General features: G+C 40.2%; 1 protein-coding gene across 2 annotated transcripts; it reads right to left on the bottom strand.

Moving 5' to 3' along the window:
• Nucleotides 1-376: 376 nt before the first annotated feature.
• On the bottom strand, nucleotides 377-5,209 carry LOC143863721 (protein PLANT CADMIUM RESISTANCE 2-like). Of its 2 annotated transcripts, none has more exons than XM_077374479.1 (4): nucleotides 4,931-5,209; nucleotides 1,339-1,410; nucleotides 1,039-1,251; nucleotides 377-927 (listed from the first exon to the last, which is right to left on the bottom strand). In XM_077374479.1, exons 1-4 carry the CDS (start codon nucleotides 5,178-5,180, stop codon nucleotides 851-853), a joined length of 612 nt encoding a protein of 203 aa, XP_077230594.1. In that variant the 5' UTR covers nucleotides 5,181-5,209; the 3' UTR covers nucleotides 377-850. The 2 variants fall into 2 exon arrangements, with proteins under 2 accessions (XP_077230594.1, XP_077230595.1); XM_077374480.1 differs by lacking the exon at nucleotides 4,931-5,209 and adding an exon at nucleotides 2,695-2,995.
• Between the last annotated feature and the right edge of the window lie 10,320 nt (nucleotides 5,210-15,529).

The raw sequence follows: 15,529 nt of genomic DNA, 5'->3' as shown, positions 1-15,529 counted from the left end.
CACAGGTCATCCCTATTTGGAACCATCTACCATACTTTTTCTATGTTTCCAACCCCACATATTGTCTCATCACTAACCAATCTCTCTAGTCTTTCTCTCACAAGCCTTCTCTATCTTTCACTTTGGATAAATGGATATTTTTTCATGGTTGCCCCCCCACTCCCTCCCCGGTCTTAAAATTTTAGGGATTTGAAAGGGAATTTCACGGCTAACTTTAGAGAACAGCCGCCTCACATGAATTAAATGAATGAGACAAAAATTGCTGAAAAGTGAGCTTGTGTGGCTGTTCTCTCACGCAAAAGTCAGCTGTGAAATTCCCTAGTAAATTCCAACTTTTTTGACGTGATAATTTTTATCTTGCAAAAAATTAAAGATCTTGCATGAAATGATAATACTATAAAACTCAATTGTGCAGTTTTTGAAAGGGAAAAAAAATTACAATAAAAAATAATTATCTAATCGGGCTAAATTTGCTAAACAATTTAATCTTAACTATGGTATACGGGAGGAATGAAATGATCACCATGTCTCCCCACATAATAAATAACAGATAACCAGTGTTTAAAAACACGGATGTGACGCGGCCAAGAAAAATCTTCCTTGACTCGGTGCGGACGCGGCCAAGAACGCGGTTTACGGGGTTGATGCAGTCATAACTCGGGAGAGTCGAAGGAGTTTATTAACTATGTAGTGCAAAAAGCGGAATGCGGATGTGGCGGAACGCGGCCAAGGTAAAAAGGAGTCGACTCGGGAGAGTTCCTTGTCGAGTCAAGGAGTTTTTAAACACTACAGCTAACAACTCACCACACACAACAAAGCCTACAACTATCGCCATGAAGATCTTCGACGCTTAACGGCTCATGCCCCCTACTATGGTCGGAGGCAAGGTCACTCCACCATTCTTCCTCTCCAAGTTCCCCTTCCATCCTACAAATGCAAACTCCACCATTAAAAACAAATAAATCATACCAAAGAAAACAAAATCCAGCATATTTGACTATGATATCCTTAAATAGAAGACATATATAAGAGAGAGACCTATTGACATGTCGAGACCGCGCTTCTTGAGCTCTCTATACTCTTGACATAATGCGCATGGCTCGCAACAAAAATGAACAAAGCAATCCATGCATGGGCTCTCTTCCAAGAAATACTGTCTCCGCAATTTCGACCGATAGAAGCACGAATACAAGCAAGCGCAACCCGTAAAGCATAGTAGAATTGTGTAAAGGGTTCCATTCCTTACGCAAGCTGCATGAACAAATGCCAATCACACACATGAGAAATCAATCTTACATGCTTGCACCATAAACAAAATCTCTTTGTTTAACAACTTACAGTGCGATCCCTTGTCGAGAATCTCCGAGATCTGACCAAAAGTGATACATGGGCAGCAACATGTCACACAGCCTGTAATAATTGCCAAAATTGGGAGAATAAAGGTTTCACACTACTAGAAATTGTAAATAAAAGTTATATAACCCGATGGCTGAGTTAACTCAATATGGAGCTAACCCGGTCAATAGAAACTTAGAAAATCTGGTTGAATCAATAAAAGACAACACAATTGTTGATTGAATCACTACAAGGAATAAGATTTTCACTGGTGATCCAAGAGAAACCGCGGGTACACGGTTGATGAAATGAAATAAATTGCAATAATACGACGTATCCCTTTCGAGTCGGTCATGAACATCTCTCAATGTTCCGCCAAAAGTTAAAATGCGGAACTAGTTGGCCGAGTCGACTCACCCACTTGACCAGACAAGGATCCCTCTTTAAGGCTCTGTTTGGATTGTAGGAATTTTCTGGTAAATTTTGGAAAGGAAAAAATATCATTAAAATTTCCTACTTTATTTACCTATGAAAAAGATAAGTTGAGCAAACCTTATTCAATTTTTATTTAGAGGGACCTTTAGGGCCTATTTGGATACCTCGTATATTGTATTTGGATTTGAAATTGAGTTTTGAATACAAAATGAATAGATCCGGCAGCTCATGTTGAGAGAGAGAGAGAGAGAGTGGGGGGGGGGGGGGGGGAAGGGCGTACTTACTAGTAGAGGGGAGAGGTTGAGGAATAAAGAGGGTGAAGGAAACTACCAGATCTGTGGATTTCCAATTTCTTATTTGCACAGCATATTTGGAAATCTGATTTTTTTCACAGTCAGTTGCTAAATTGGAAATCCAAAAATTTTATCCGGATCCAAATTACAATGCAGAAAGGGCTGCAAATGTGAGAAATCCAAATCCAAATCTTCTCAGCATCCAAACGGGCCCTTAATTTTTTATGATATCCCTCTAAATTGTGGAAAGGAAAAATTTGCCTCAAAAGAAATTTTTCCTAGGCACTCTTTGGATTGCAAAAAAAACATTTCTGGCGGAGATTTTTTTTTTCTTAGGAAAATCTTTTTCTTTCTACAATTTAGAGGGAAATGATATGATTATGATTATGATTAATTTAGCGGAATATTATTGTAAACTGAAGGTCCCTCTAATTAAAAAGTGAATAGGATTGGTTTAAGTCATCTTTTGATATCTTTTAAAAAAATTAAGGTTTTTTCTAGAAATATTTTCCCTTTCAAAAATTTCTAGAAAATCCCTGCAATCCAAACAGGCCCTAAGAAATGTTTTTTTTCCTTTCTCAATCCAAACAGGGCAGAGTCCTAGTTTTATTCACTAGAAAGAAATACATACAATTGTCTATATCATCACAGCAGCCGCAAAGACCGGTAGACCAACGGGCCGGAGCTTGAGATTGAGGGGCCACTGGGGTGTTCATCTGGTAGAATTGGTTCGGCGGGTAGAACTGATTTGGCAAATTTGCCGGAATCCCCGTGGATAACGACGGGTGATCGCCGAATTGGGTCGGCATAGGTGGTGCCGTCGGCGGCGAAGATGACGGGTATTTTTGGTAGTCATATGTGTCATGGGAATACATTGAGAGAGAGAGAGAGAGAGAGAGAGAGAGAGAGAGAGAGAGAGAGAGAGAGAGAGAGAGAGAGAGAGAGAGAGAGAGAGAGAGAGAGAAGAATAGCTTGGGAGAAAAGGTGGTGGGAAGGTTGGTTTATAGACGAAGAAAGGGGTGTGGGTGTCCTTTTCAGGTCAGTGGTTTCCATGTTGGTCTCTTCCATAGACTTAGTCCAGCCGATTTTTCAATTGAGCTTCCTTCTTCTTTCATGCCATCTTCGTCGAGAGATGAATAGCTTGGGAGAAAAGGTGGTGGGAAGGTTGGTTTATAGTCGAAGAAAGGGGTGTGGGTGTCCTTTTCAGGTGTGATTTCCATGTTGGCTCTTCCATAGACTTAGTCCAGCCGATTTTTCAATTGAGCTTCCTTCTTCTTTCACGCCATCTTCGTCTAGAAGGTTTGGAAGGGCTAAATTTTCTTCATGAAGAACTATACAACACATGTTCCGATAGAGATGTCTAGTTTTCAGATGAGTGGTCCCTCCAACATGGCCCATTAATGAGCCTCTATCATCTGGACACGAATTGCTGACTATCCATGATAATATGATTTACAAGAGACAAATGTGAGGAGGATTTGGTTGGCCAATGTCAATACCATCTATTGCTGCAATGTCCCGGTTTGATCAAATGAACTAATCCGTTATTTTTTAGATTTAAAAATCTTAAACCCATAGCTTGTGATTAAGGTGGTGATCAACGGGTATATCAGATCATTGTGGAAGTAGAGGCAATTGGCCAACTATTGGTGGCTCATCATTTTCCATTGTGCCAATCACTGGTTGCCATGTGCAGAGCAACTTGTGTCACAAGTCACAACACATTTGGATTTGGATTGCCGGAATCAGGGCATCCTATTGTCAGATTATGGCATTTGGTTAAAAATAAAAATAAAAATAGATTTTGGGGTTTAATTTTAATTTTATCCATTCGTTTTCACGAGAATTTGATTATGACAATCTAGTACACCCTAAAAAAATTTCTTATTTAAAATTAGGCTACTGATATTATCACAACCATGTTCCTCTTTTAATAGTTGCGTGGAGGTTTTTCCGAAGTGTAATAGCTTTAGGCAGCCGGTTACATGATAAAAGACAAGGCGAGTCTGTGTCATTACCAAAACATGTTAATGCAAATATCAGTAGGGTTAGGGATTTTCTGTAGAAATCCGACCAAGTTTTAAGCGCTTTGGTCCCAAATGCAATGTATTGAAGAGGTGTAAATGGAGATTTGAAAATTCGATTACCGTTCGCATCCGAATCTGTTTAAAGCAAATATTATCCGAATACATTTCAAGCGGATATTATCCGAATCCGTTTTTGAGATATCCGGCTCTTAGTGGATGCAAATCTGGTAAATGGTACATCTGACCCGATTCGAATCCGAGAAGTACATCCGTTTATCCTGAAGATCCGCATCCATATATCCGAATTCGTTTGAAATCAAGGATGGTAAGATCCCAACCATCAAAGACAAGGTGGACAGTTCAAATTTATCGGATAAACGGATACAGATAATATCCGAATTCGAACAATATCTGCCGGAATCGAATTCGGTAATAGATATTAAATATCCATCGAATTCGAATCCGATTATTAGTGCTAAATTGATTATTTAGCAAAAATGAGTACCAAAAATACCTACCGCCTTCACCACCGAAGGCACTTCTTATGCTGACCCAATTTGGCGATCACCTGTCTTTATCCATGGGGATTATGACAGCCGATTACTAGTGCTAAATTGATTATTGAACTTAAATTTAAATGTAATTTTGAGTCCAATAATTGGTTTGGCACTCAAAATCTGTTGTCATAATCTCAAACGAACAGGGCCTTAGAAACTCAGTTGAATAATTGAAAGACTCCGCACTTTTTGATTGAGTTGGCCGAGTAGACTCACCCACTAGACTAGGCAAGAATCCCTTTTAAGAGTCCTAGTTTTTATATACTGAGAAAGAAATACATACAATTGTCAATATCATGACAGCAGCCATAAAGACCGGTGGACCAACGGACGGGAGCTTGCGATTGAAGGGTCACCGCGGCGTTCATTGGGTAAAACTCGTTCGGCGGGTAGAAATGGTTGGACAAACTTTCTGAAATCCCCGAGGATAAAGACGGTTGATCGCCAAATTGGGTTGGCATAAGGGGTGCCGTCAGTGGTGAATGCGGTGGGTATTTTTGGTACTCATTTGGGTCATGGCCAGTACTTACCATCTCTCTCTCTCTCTCTCTCTCTCTCTCCAGTCCCCAGTAGGGGAGAAGACGATAGTACCCGCTAGATTTAGGGTTGTCAGTGGGATGAATTTTGGGCCTTTAGATTTGAATAATTGACCATGTTTGTTTTAAATGTTGATTTGTAGTCCACCAAGCTAAAGCTTAGGGTTATCCAGTTGGTGCAATTTTGGCCCAAAATCCAGCCATGGGCCCCATTCATGTTCCAGCCATGGAACAAACTAAAACGTTGAAGTGTTGTAAGGGCTGATTAAAACTTAAGAAGCAAGGAGGTCTTGGCCGACCCCAACTAGTTTGGGACAGAGGCTTAGTTGAGTTGAGTTGAGTTGAAGCAAGGAGGTTTTGACATTAGCAACCTAAAGCTATGGAACATAGCATTTACAAGAAAATGGCCATATAGAATTGGAGAAGAAAGAGAAGCACTTTGGTGCTCCATCATACTTGAACAAACTATTATTAGCATTACTACTAATACATCTCATCTTTCCAAAGATACTAAAATGAGGAACCCTAAACCACTGACTGTTTGACCTTAGTCGCAGTCCCATAATATTGAGTCACAATAGGATATAATGATGGGGATCATTGTTCTATATTACCTAAAATACAAATATTTCAAGCTCAACATTAAACCAACAGTCATCACACATGAAAGGCTGAATTATTGCATTCAAAACTAGATCAAGGAGGCAACCAGGTTTTGAGTTAAATCAAATAATTTATGCATTCTAAGTTGAATCTCAAGCTTTTAAAGTTTAATATAAAGTTTTAAATTAAAGATTCATTGGAATTTATGAATAATAACAATTCAAATGATTGAATTGGATTTGCATCTTATCAACCTACAAAAGAATTACAGCTGAAAAGGAGCAAGTTACTCTCTACAAGATAAATATGTTTAGACAACAGGAATTATCCAAAAAGGTGGAGATGAAGAGAGACATACATCTGGACAAGGCCAATCAAATAAGATACTCAGGTCTTCCAAGTCGAATGCATTCAAGCCATCAACATTATAACCAGCTGGAAAATATATGCAATCCCTTTTGAGTCTTGTTTCGGATGCAGAGCATGACGCAGACCACTTATGTTGTCTACCAAGAAGAAACACACGATCACCCAAGCTTACAACCTTCACCCAAGCCATCATAGATAAATCCAACTTGTAAACTTTGAAAAAGTGGACTTCTTCTGTTATCCCGAGGTAAACCATACGTACAAGAAAGACCTCAGATAAAGATTCTATTAGATAATTTTCGAGTTTTCTAGCCCCAAAGGGCCACGGAGGTTGTTCTGCTTCTAACATTCTTAATGTAGAAGGGGCAGTGACATCAAGAATTGCCAATTTTTCTTTCCTGGTCCAAACATATAATGTTCCATCACAACTGACAATGTGGGTAATACAATCGTCATCTTCAAGTTTATATTCTTGCTGGGTCCATTGGCAGTCACAAACTCATCAAAACAACACCAGATATTCATTTGGAGCAATCAGTATAAGTAAACTGTCAGGATCAGTTGGTGGCGTTGATAGAATCCACGAAGAAGGACGGTTATGTGATTCAAGTGGGGGAAGTTGAATTTTCTGCATCGAGATAGGATTCAAAAGAAAAAGGTCATCAGAAGTTGCATCTAATACCAACAACCATCCATGAGAGCAGCCAAAACAATATTTTCGGTACATCTCAGTGATTGTTGACTGTTATGACTTCAGAGACAGAATTCTACTTGTGGTTGGTTGTCTTTGAGCAGAAATTTTTGTGGACAGCTGGCATTGGTTCTTGCATTCATTTCTAGCTTGGGTTAAAAAATGATGTGTTCTCTGCTACCCTGGGTTTATTAGCACATCAGTCTTATTCGTCTACTGATAGCACTTTTTACATATCTGTGGACGCTAGTATACGGTGACAGTGATTGTGGACAGCTAGCCAGGTTGCTTGTTGGTGCTTTTATAGTGTGGTTGATTGTTTTGGGCAGAATTTCAGAATTTTGGTGCTAGTTGCTGATTTGCCATTGTTACTTGCTATCTTTGGGCAATTGTTCTTGTTACTTGACATCTCTTGTGATTGAATCATTCTATGGCGCCAAGAAGAGCAGCGGAATCAGATCTTAACGCATCCGGTTCCGAATCCAACCCGGAAAACATGGAAAGGCCTTCATCTATGGAACGTATGATGCAGAAATTACTTTTGGAGATGCGAAGTATGAACCAAAAAATAGATAGGATGGCAAGAACAACATCTAGATCTTGTTCGAGAGACGAGAATGATTCTCAAGAAGGGGAGTCGGATGTATATGAGGAAAGGAGGCCAAGGAGACCCGCTCCAAGGCCAAATGCACCGCCACGAGATGACCGGCGATGGGAGGCCGGCATAAAAGTGGAAATTCCTGAATTTTATGGTAGTCTTGAAGCCGAAGAATGGTTAGATTGGATAAGCGCCGTGGAGGAAATTTTCAAGCTCAAGGGAGTGCCTAGAGATAAACAAGTACCACTTGTGACTTTCTGATTCCGAGGTAGAGCCGCCGGATGGTGGTCGGCATTGAAGTATCGGCGAATGGAACTTAAGGATCCACCTATTGACACGTGGCTTGAATTGAAGAAGGAACTACGCAATGAGTTCTTGCCTTTAAACTATCATCAAACTTTTTATAAAAAAGCTACAAAAGTTGGTTCAAGGAAACAAAACCGTAGCCAAGTACACGGATGAGTTATACAAACTAGTGGCGAGAAACCGATTGAAAGAGACACAAGACCAATTGGTAGCGAGATATATGGAGGGGTTGAGACCATCTATTCATGAGCAATTTGAAGTGCATTAGTTCCATACCATCACTTCGGTATTTGTCAAGGCACAAGTAGTTGAAGAAAGTCAAAAGAAACCGGCACATAGAGCTATTTCGCAGCCCATGGAATATAGGACTGTTTCTCATGTTCCAAAACCGGTTGTATCCACATCCTCTGCTACTACAAAGCCACAAAATGCTATTCCAGCTACTTCTACGAATAGTCATCGCCCTTTTACATGTTCTCAAGCTACCCAAGGCCAAACTTCCACTAGTAGGCCACAAGTGAAATGCCATGGTTGTGGTTCTTATGGACATTACTTTAGCGACTGTCCTAAGCAACGCCAACAAATGCTAGTACAAGAAGATGAAATGCTTTTGGTTGACGAAGATGGGCAACTAGACCATGAGATGCAACAAGATGCGGAGGAAACTTATATATTGGGAACCGATGAGGTTGGGCAAAGCTTGGTGACGAGGCGAGTCTACTTGACTTCTATGCAAAGGCATGAAGAGCCACTTCCCCATTCTATATTCATGACTCGATGTACTATCCTAGACAAGATTTGCAAGGTCATTGTCGACTCCGGAAGTTGTGAGAATCTCATTGCTAGGGATGCGGTTCATCGGCTTGGTCTTCATGTCATTCCTCATCCACATCCACATCCAATGGTTTGGCTTAGCAATGCCGATGAGGTAATGGTCTCTAATCGATGTTTGGTATCGTTTTCAATTGGAAAAGTTTATGAGGATGAGATTTGGTGCGATATACTTGACATGGATGCATGCCATTTGCTTTTGGGGCGTCCATGGCAATATGATCGTAAAGCGGTTTATGATGGCTTTGCGAACACCTATTCCTTTTACATTGGAAACAAGAAATTTGTGTTAGAACCGTGTAAAGAGGGTAAAAAGTTCAGCCCAAGTGAAAAAGGCAAAGGTATAGTCACTCTCTCCGGGAAGAAGTAAGAGAAAAATGTGCAAGACACTAATGGACAAGTGTTAGCTCCAAGCACAAACTTTGAAGATGAGATGAAGGATGGCATGGAGCAAGAGTTAAGCAATCTGAAAATGGAAGATTCTGACCATTGTTGGGGCATCAACAAGCAAAATACTGAAGAAGAAAGGGTTGAGAAGCTTTGGTTACTGCCCAAGGAAGCCCCATTACTACTTGATGAATTTTATGAGGTGTACCCACTACCGATGTCTAATTCTTTGTTTTCCATGCATAAACTTCATCGAGGGACTGTTGGTGATATGAAAACAGCTCTCCCATGTCTTTATCTTTACAAGAAAAGGGCTGTAGGACAGCAACCACATAAGAGAAAGAGCTCATTATTTGAAATGGGATTTCCAAGGAAACGAGTAAGGAAGCGGGCTGAATTTAAAGATAACGAACTCGAGGGCGAGTTCTTCAAAGAAGGGGAGAGTGTTGCAATTGTGCTTAGCATGTCCTCTTCTTGTTCATGATGGTGAGCCAACACAAGTGATCTAACGGCTAGAAGAAGGCTTGCCTAGAAAGTCAGCTACTTTAGCATGTCCTCATTTTGGAACTTTGGAATAAAGTTTTTGTGGGAAAATAGGGTTTCTTAGGAGAACTCGTTCAGGAGAAGATTCGTAGAGTGGATTCTCTAGCTCTTCTTCTTCCTTGCTTCTACATCCCTTGAATTGCAGGGATTGTTTTGTTGGAATAAGGATCGAGCATCTCCATGCTCAGATCTGTCATTTGTGCAAAAGCTTCATATCAAAACGGTTTTGGATTGGCACAAGAAGAAGAATTCCATGTCTTTATGAAGCATCTGCCATGGAATTTGAATTTGCATGCCTAAATGTGCAATTCATCACTATTCCGGTGCTGAATTGGCTTGGATCTCAAAAAACTGGTAAGTGCTTTGAATTACTTGGTACCAAACCTCTATTTTCGAAATCTTGATTTCTAAGGATCTGATCGGGTGGAAAATTAAAGGCCAGATTGTGTCATATTGTTGAGATTCTGTGATTCAGCACTAATACTGAAATTTTACAATCTCGATCCATGTGTTTCCTCACTTTACACGAGTTTTGGATTGAATTGACTCTTTGAATTCAATCTCGGCACAAGAAAGAATTTGTTCTGTAACTTAGATCAGTGCCTTTCCTATTCTCAGGCATGAATTCCATTGAAGATTGTTTGTAGAATTCCATTTTGTAAGTTTAGTGATTGATGAATTGCTCTTGAGAACCGTTATGAGTGTCTTGTGTACAAACAGAAGCCAAACACTTGTAGAATGACTTTGGAATCATTAAGGAAAACAAGAGTTTACATTCAGCATTTTGAGCTATGATTGTTCTCAAAGTACAAAAACAGAGTGTAGAAGTTGTGTTTCAGTTGTGATATTTTAGAGCTTTTGTTCATTTCGGCCAACACAACTGCTATTTTGTCCAAGGACATTGCCTCAATTACTTTTCATTATATTGCTGCATATTCCCCTGCATCAGAAACTTACCTTAAATCCACTTTCTATTTTGGGTTCAAGTGGCCAAACGAATCGGGCACTAGAATAGAAGCTCTATGGGAGCTTTGCCTATAACTACACACCATTGTGTTGAGAACTTATTGAGAGAGTGAGAGTTCACTTTGAGAGGTTTCCCATAGACCGTTTGGTGTGGAGGTATGATGTGAGATCCCACCTGGTTAGATAGAACTAGCAACAAAAGTGACAAATAAAAGCTCAATTTCACTCAATTCCTATCTTCTAAGCAGCTTGTAATTCTCTGGTAATGGAGATACATGAAATTTGTAAGAACAATAGACTACTTCGAGGGTAGTAACCTCCTAGAACAAGAAAAGGAAAATACAGAGTATAAAGTTTTTCATCCCCTTTTGCCCCAACTCCTCTGCCTTTTAAGAATATTTTCTGTTATGCTTTATTTATTTATTTTTTATTTTTTTGATATCACACGTAGTCATCCAACGCACTAGGCCTTTTTCTTTGCCTCATGCTCTTGCGTGTGGGTATCATTTCTGGGGGTTTTATTGCCACATCAGCTGTCCAGGTGGCACTATCCTCACCCTTGCCTTGAGTCATATCATTACCATTCCTGTCCCAAAGAACCTTGTCCTCAAGGTTCAGTTGAGGATACAAGTGACGTAGAGTATTGACGTCCTCCCATGAGGCCTCTTCTAATGGCAATCCTTCCCATTGCACTAAGGCTTGAGCTACCCAGTGCTCTTGCTGTTTCAAGTGGCGGTAGTTCAGAATAGCAACTGGTTGTGTAATCGCAGCACCGTCAGAAGTCATGAGGGGTAATGGAATTGTCTGGTTGGCAGAGTTCCCCACACACTTTTTGAGAGTTGAAACATGGAATACAGAGTGAATGCGAGCTGCTGGAGGTAATTCAAGCTTATAGGCAACGTTACCAATCCTTTCTAACACCTTGAAGGGGCCAAAAAATCGCCGTCCGAGCTTTTGATGGGTTCGTAAAGCCACTGATTGCTGGCGATAAGGCTGAAGCTTAACAAAGACCCAATCGCCTGGTTCAAATTGCTTATCAACGCGATTTTTATCTGCTTGATTTTTCATTCGTGTTTGTGCCTGAGTGAGATTGGCTTTAAGCTTTTGTAAAATGTCATCCCTGGTGTATAGTTCTTGATCAACAGCCTCGTTAAGAGAAGAGCCAGGAATGTACCTGGAAAGAGTAGGAGGTGGCCTTCCATACAAGGCTTGGAAGGGAGTCATACCCGCTGCAGTGTGGAAGGAAGTATTGTACCAATACTCAACCCAGTGCAAATACTTGACCCACTGTTTGGGTTCATCGAGCAGAAAGCTTCGCAAGTACATTTCTAGACACCGGTTGAGCACTTCAGATTGACCGTCCGTTTGGGGGTGATATGCACTGCTCATTGCAAGTGTGGTGCCCTGAAGCTTGAACAACTCTTTCCAAAAATTACTAACAAAGAGTGGGTCTGATAGTACGGGGAATCCCATGGAGTTTGGTAATTTCAGAAGCGAAAATTTCAGCAACCTTATGGCTCGTGAAGTTGCTAGGCAAGGCGGAGAAGTGAGCATATTTGGTTAACCTGTCGATGACTACTATAATGGCAGTTTTGCCAAAGGAATTTGGAAGCCCTGTGATAAAATCCATGGCAATATCCTCCCACACCTGCTCTGGAATGGGGAGGGGCTGCAGTAACCCAGCAGGTGAAGTATTCAAGGACTTTATTTGTTGGCAAACCTGACATTGAGCGACAAAGTGCTTTACATGTGATCGCATTCCCTTCCAATAAAAGTTCGCAGCTACTCTCTTATATGTTCTTAAGAAACCAGCATGTCCCCCCATCGGAGAGGAGTGGAACTCCTGTAGGAATGCTTCACAGAGGGAAGATTCAGTAGCGACTACCAATCGTTGTTGGAAGTACAGTAACCCATTTTTGAGGGATTATCCCGTATACTTAGAGGGGTCTGTCGCTAGGCCGTTGCAAATAGCTTGGAGTTCAGGACTTGTAGTAACCTCTAAACTCAACTGAGCCAAGAAATCTAATGTGGGAGCAGAAAGTGCAAAGAACCTGCAGAACTCGAATGGTGCTCGAGAGAGAGCATCAGCAACTACATTTTCTTTTCCTGGTCTGTAAGATATTTCAAAAATGAATCCCAAGAGTTTGGACAACCACTACTGTTGCTCTGGGGTTTGGATGGTCTGCTCGGTTAAGCCCTTCAAACTCTTTTGATCTGTTCGAATGAAAAATTTCCTACCAAGTAAATATTGGCGCCACTTCAGGACCGCCTCTGTGATAGCATACATTTCTCTTACATAGGTAGAGGTTAATTGCATCTTGAAAGAAAGTTTCTTGCTGAAGAAAGCGATATGATGTCCTTCCTGTGTCAACACCGCACCAATGCCAAATCCGGATGCGTCCGTTTCCACGGTGAATGGAATTGCAAAATTGGGTAAGGCTAACAGAGAAGAATCAAGGGGCGTTTCTGAGCCTCTTGCCATGCTTGGAAAGGCTAAAAGGATCGTCGGAGTACACGTTGAAGGACAAGCCATGGCACAAGGTACTACAAACCCATCTGATTGATTTATGAATTTTTCTTTATTTTCAATGCCAAAGATCAAAAGAGATCACTAAAGTAATGTTTTAAAATAACGAGATGGAAATATCATTCGCATTGGTGAGATACATATACAGAAGAACCTAGCCATTATCATGAATGCTATAGGTCAATCAAGTTCTCTGGATGGTGCATGCCCAATTAGTTGAAAATATAAGAAATTGATATTTGCACTCCATTATTTTAGTAATGGTACTCCTCTCTTCGTATCAATAAATAAAAATTTAGAAAAAATACCAAGCCCTGTTTATTTTGGATTTTGAGTCAAACTGATTCGTAGCGAAAAAATGGGCATTTGGTTCGCAAGGTAAAGTTGATTTTGGACCCAACAGATAAGAGAGGAATGAGGAATGAGGAATGAGAAATGCAAGGGCGCCCTTGCATAGAGAGCGGGGAGAGGGCTCTTAGTTGGATCAATTCATTTTCTGTAACTGTTTAAGAATCTTTTTTATTATTATTATTATTATTTTGTATCTTAAAGCTAAGGAATTTAAAATTCCAAATATTTGAAAGTTGAATTAGATTATGTTATCTTGTGAATGGGACTTGATTTATATTGAGAGCAAGTTCTAGAGTTAGATTATATTTCAAAGCTGCGGAGAGTTTGGTTTATTATCAAGCGGCGAAGTTGATGTGGTAGTGAAGAGTTTATTCACTGAGCCTGGAAGATTCTCGAGTGGCGTCAAGCTGTGAAATCGTTGTACAACAACAAAGGATCTTCTTTAGGCTGTCTTAGCAAGTTTTAGTATGCAGTGGCAGGGGCCGAATAAGAGGCTGTAAATGTTGCAGGCTGAAGTATCTCAAATGTAACAATATGATTTGAAAACAGATTGGTCAGTTGTTCTAAGCAAATGATATTAAGTAATGAATTTAGGCATTGCAAGCTATAAAGAGAGTTAATCAAGAGGTATTCCAAGTTGGGAAGTAAGCTCCCAAGTGAACTCTATATAAAGAGCACTAAGGGAGACGAATTTCACCTTATGTATCATCCTATGGCGAAGATTTTATGAGCAAAGCCTATTAACATTGGGGCCAACAAATGAACGGTTTGGATCTTCGAACAAAGCCTATACATTTGCCATCACATCTTGCCTCCATACACTCTTTGGGTGACTTATCTCAGTCACTCGTTTAGAGACCCAAGCAGGCAACGTATGTGCAATTAATGGATTCTACTCTCTTCATTTTCATTATTTGCCTCACTTTATTTTCTACAGCACCTAAATTCTCTCTTTCCCTCTTAGCCAATACTAATAACTAATAATTAGGCTATTAACTAATCTTTTATACACCCTCCAGGGAGTTACGAGTGATATCATCATATGGATACGACAACTCTTCTTGTTAGACTCGAAGAGTACCACTACGACCAAGCTCTGTAGTCCAACTATCACCCCACTCATGTTAAGTGGATCCACTAGAACATAGGGTTGCAACTCGGTTCGGGCAGGTCGGGTTTCCTTAAACCCGGCCCTACCTAAGATAGTTTCTCGGGTCGGGCCGGGTTTTTCCATATCGTCGCCTTTGGCAGCTAAGCCTTGCTGCGCTCGAGCGCAGCAACCCTTTTCTCTTGCAAAATACGCATTTAACGCAATAAAGTTTTCCAATAAATATTTAACGCAATAAAGTTTCTCAATAAATAATCCCATAAAAATAGGAACGGTTCTAAATTGATTTGTACAAATCCGTAAGATCATAATTTTTTTTCGCCCTGTGCATCGCACGAGACTGCAATTAGTTTAAAGAAAAGCCCTAATCTAGATAATCCTTATCTATAAAAGTCAAGGAGAGGGGGGGTGAATTGGTTGTCTAAATAGATTTATTTGAGCTAAGGTGGGGCCATTTAGTCACGTAACAGATTCGTAGATATGATAAGAGGTTACTACAGTAAATGACAAAAAATCAAGGAGATTTTGTATATATGATAAATCTGGGGGAGTGATAAATCGACTCCCATATATCTTAAATCGAATCCCCATGTGTCTGTCTCTCTCCTCTTTCTCTCTCTAACCCAGAGGAGGGAGAAAGACACATAAGGAGTCGATTTAAGATATTTCGGAATCGATTTAACACTGCCCCCTAAATCTGCCTTCGATTCTAAAGTTATGTGTTTGGAAGAGAGAGATGCCACGTAGGATTTGAGCGGGATGTTCCACGTCAGAAACAGTGGAACCCTCATCATGCTATACTATAATACTGGTGGAACAGAAATTCTAATAGGCAACTCAAGAGGGGGGGTGAATTGGTTGTCTTATAAAAGATTTTATCATTTTAAAAACTTTTGCAAGATTAGTTAGTTTTCAAAAGCTTAAGTGAATATTCTCTCTTAGACCTTTTGACAAACACTTGTTAGGTGACTTTTGAAAACCCTAGTTGATTATTTCCTTTTTGAATCTTTTTTATCAAAATACTTGGTGGATGATTAAAGATTACAAATATAATATAAATCCCACA

Source organism: Tasmannia lanceolata, unplaced genomic scaffold, assembly GCF_043159265.1.
Source record: "Tasmannia lanceolata isolate RefF3 unplaced genomic scaffold, GAP_Taslan_0.1 ptg000044l, whole genome shotgun sequence".
Classification (NCBI taxonomy): Eukaryota; Viridiplantae; Streptophyta; class Magnoliopsida; order Canellales; family Winteraceae; genus Tasmannia; species Tasmannia lanceolata.
Note: the sequence above shows the minus strand (reverse complement) of the source record. Positions and strands in the feature narration are given on the sequence as shown.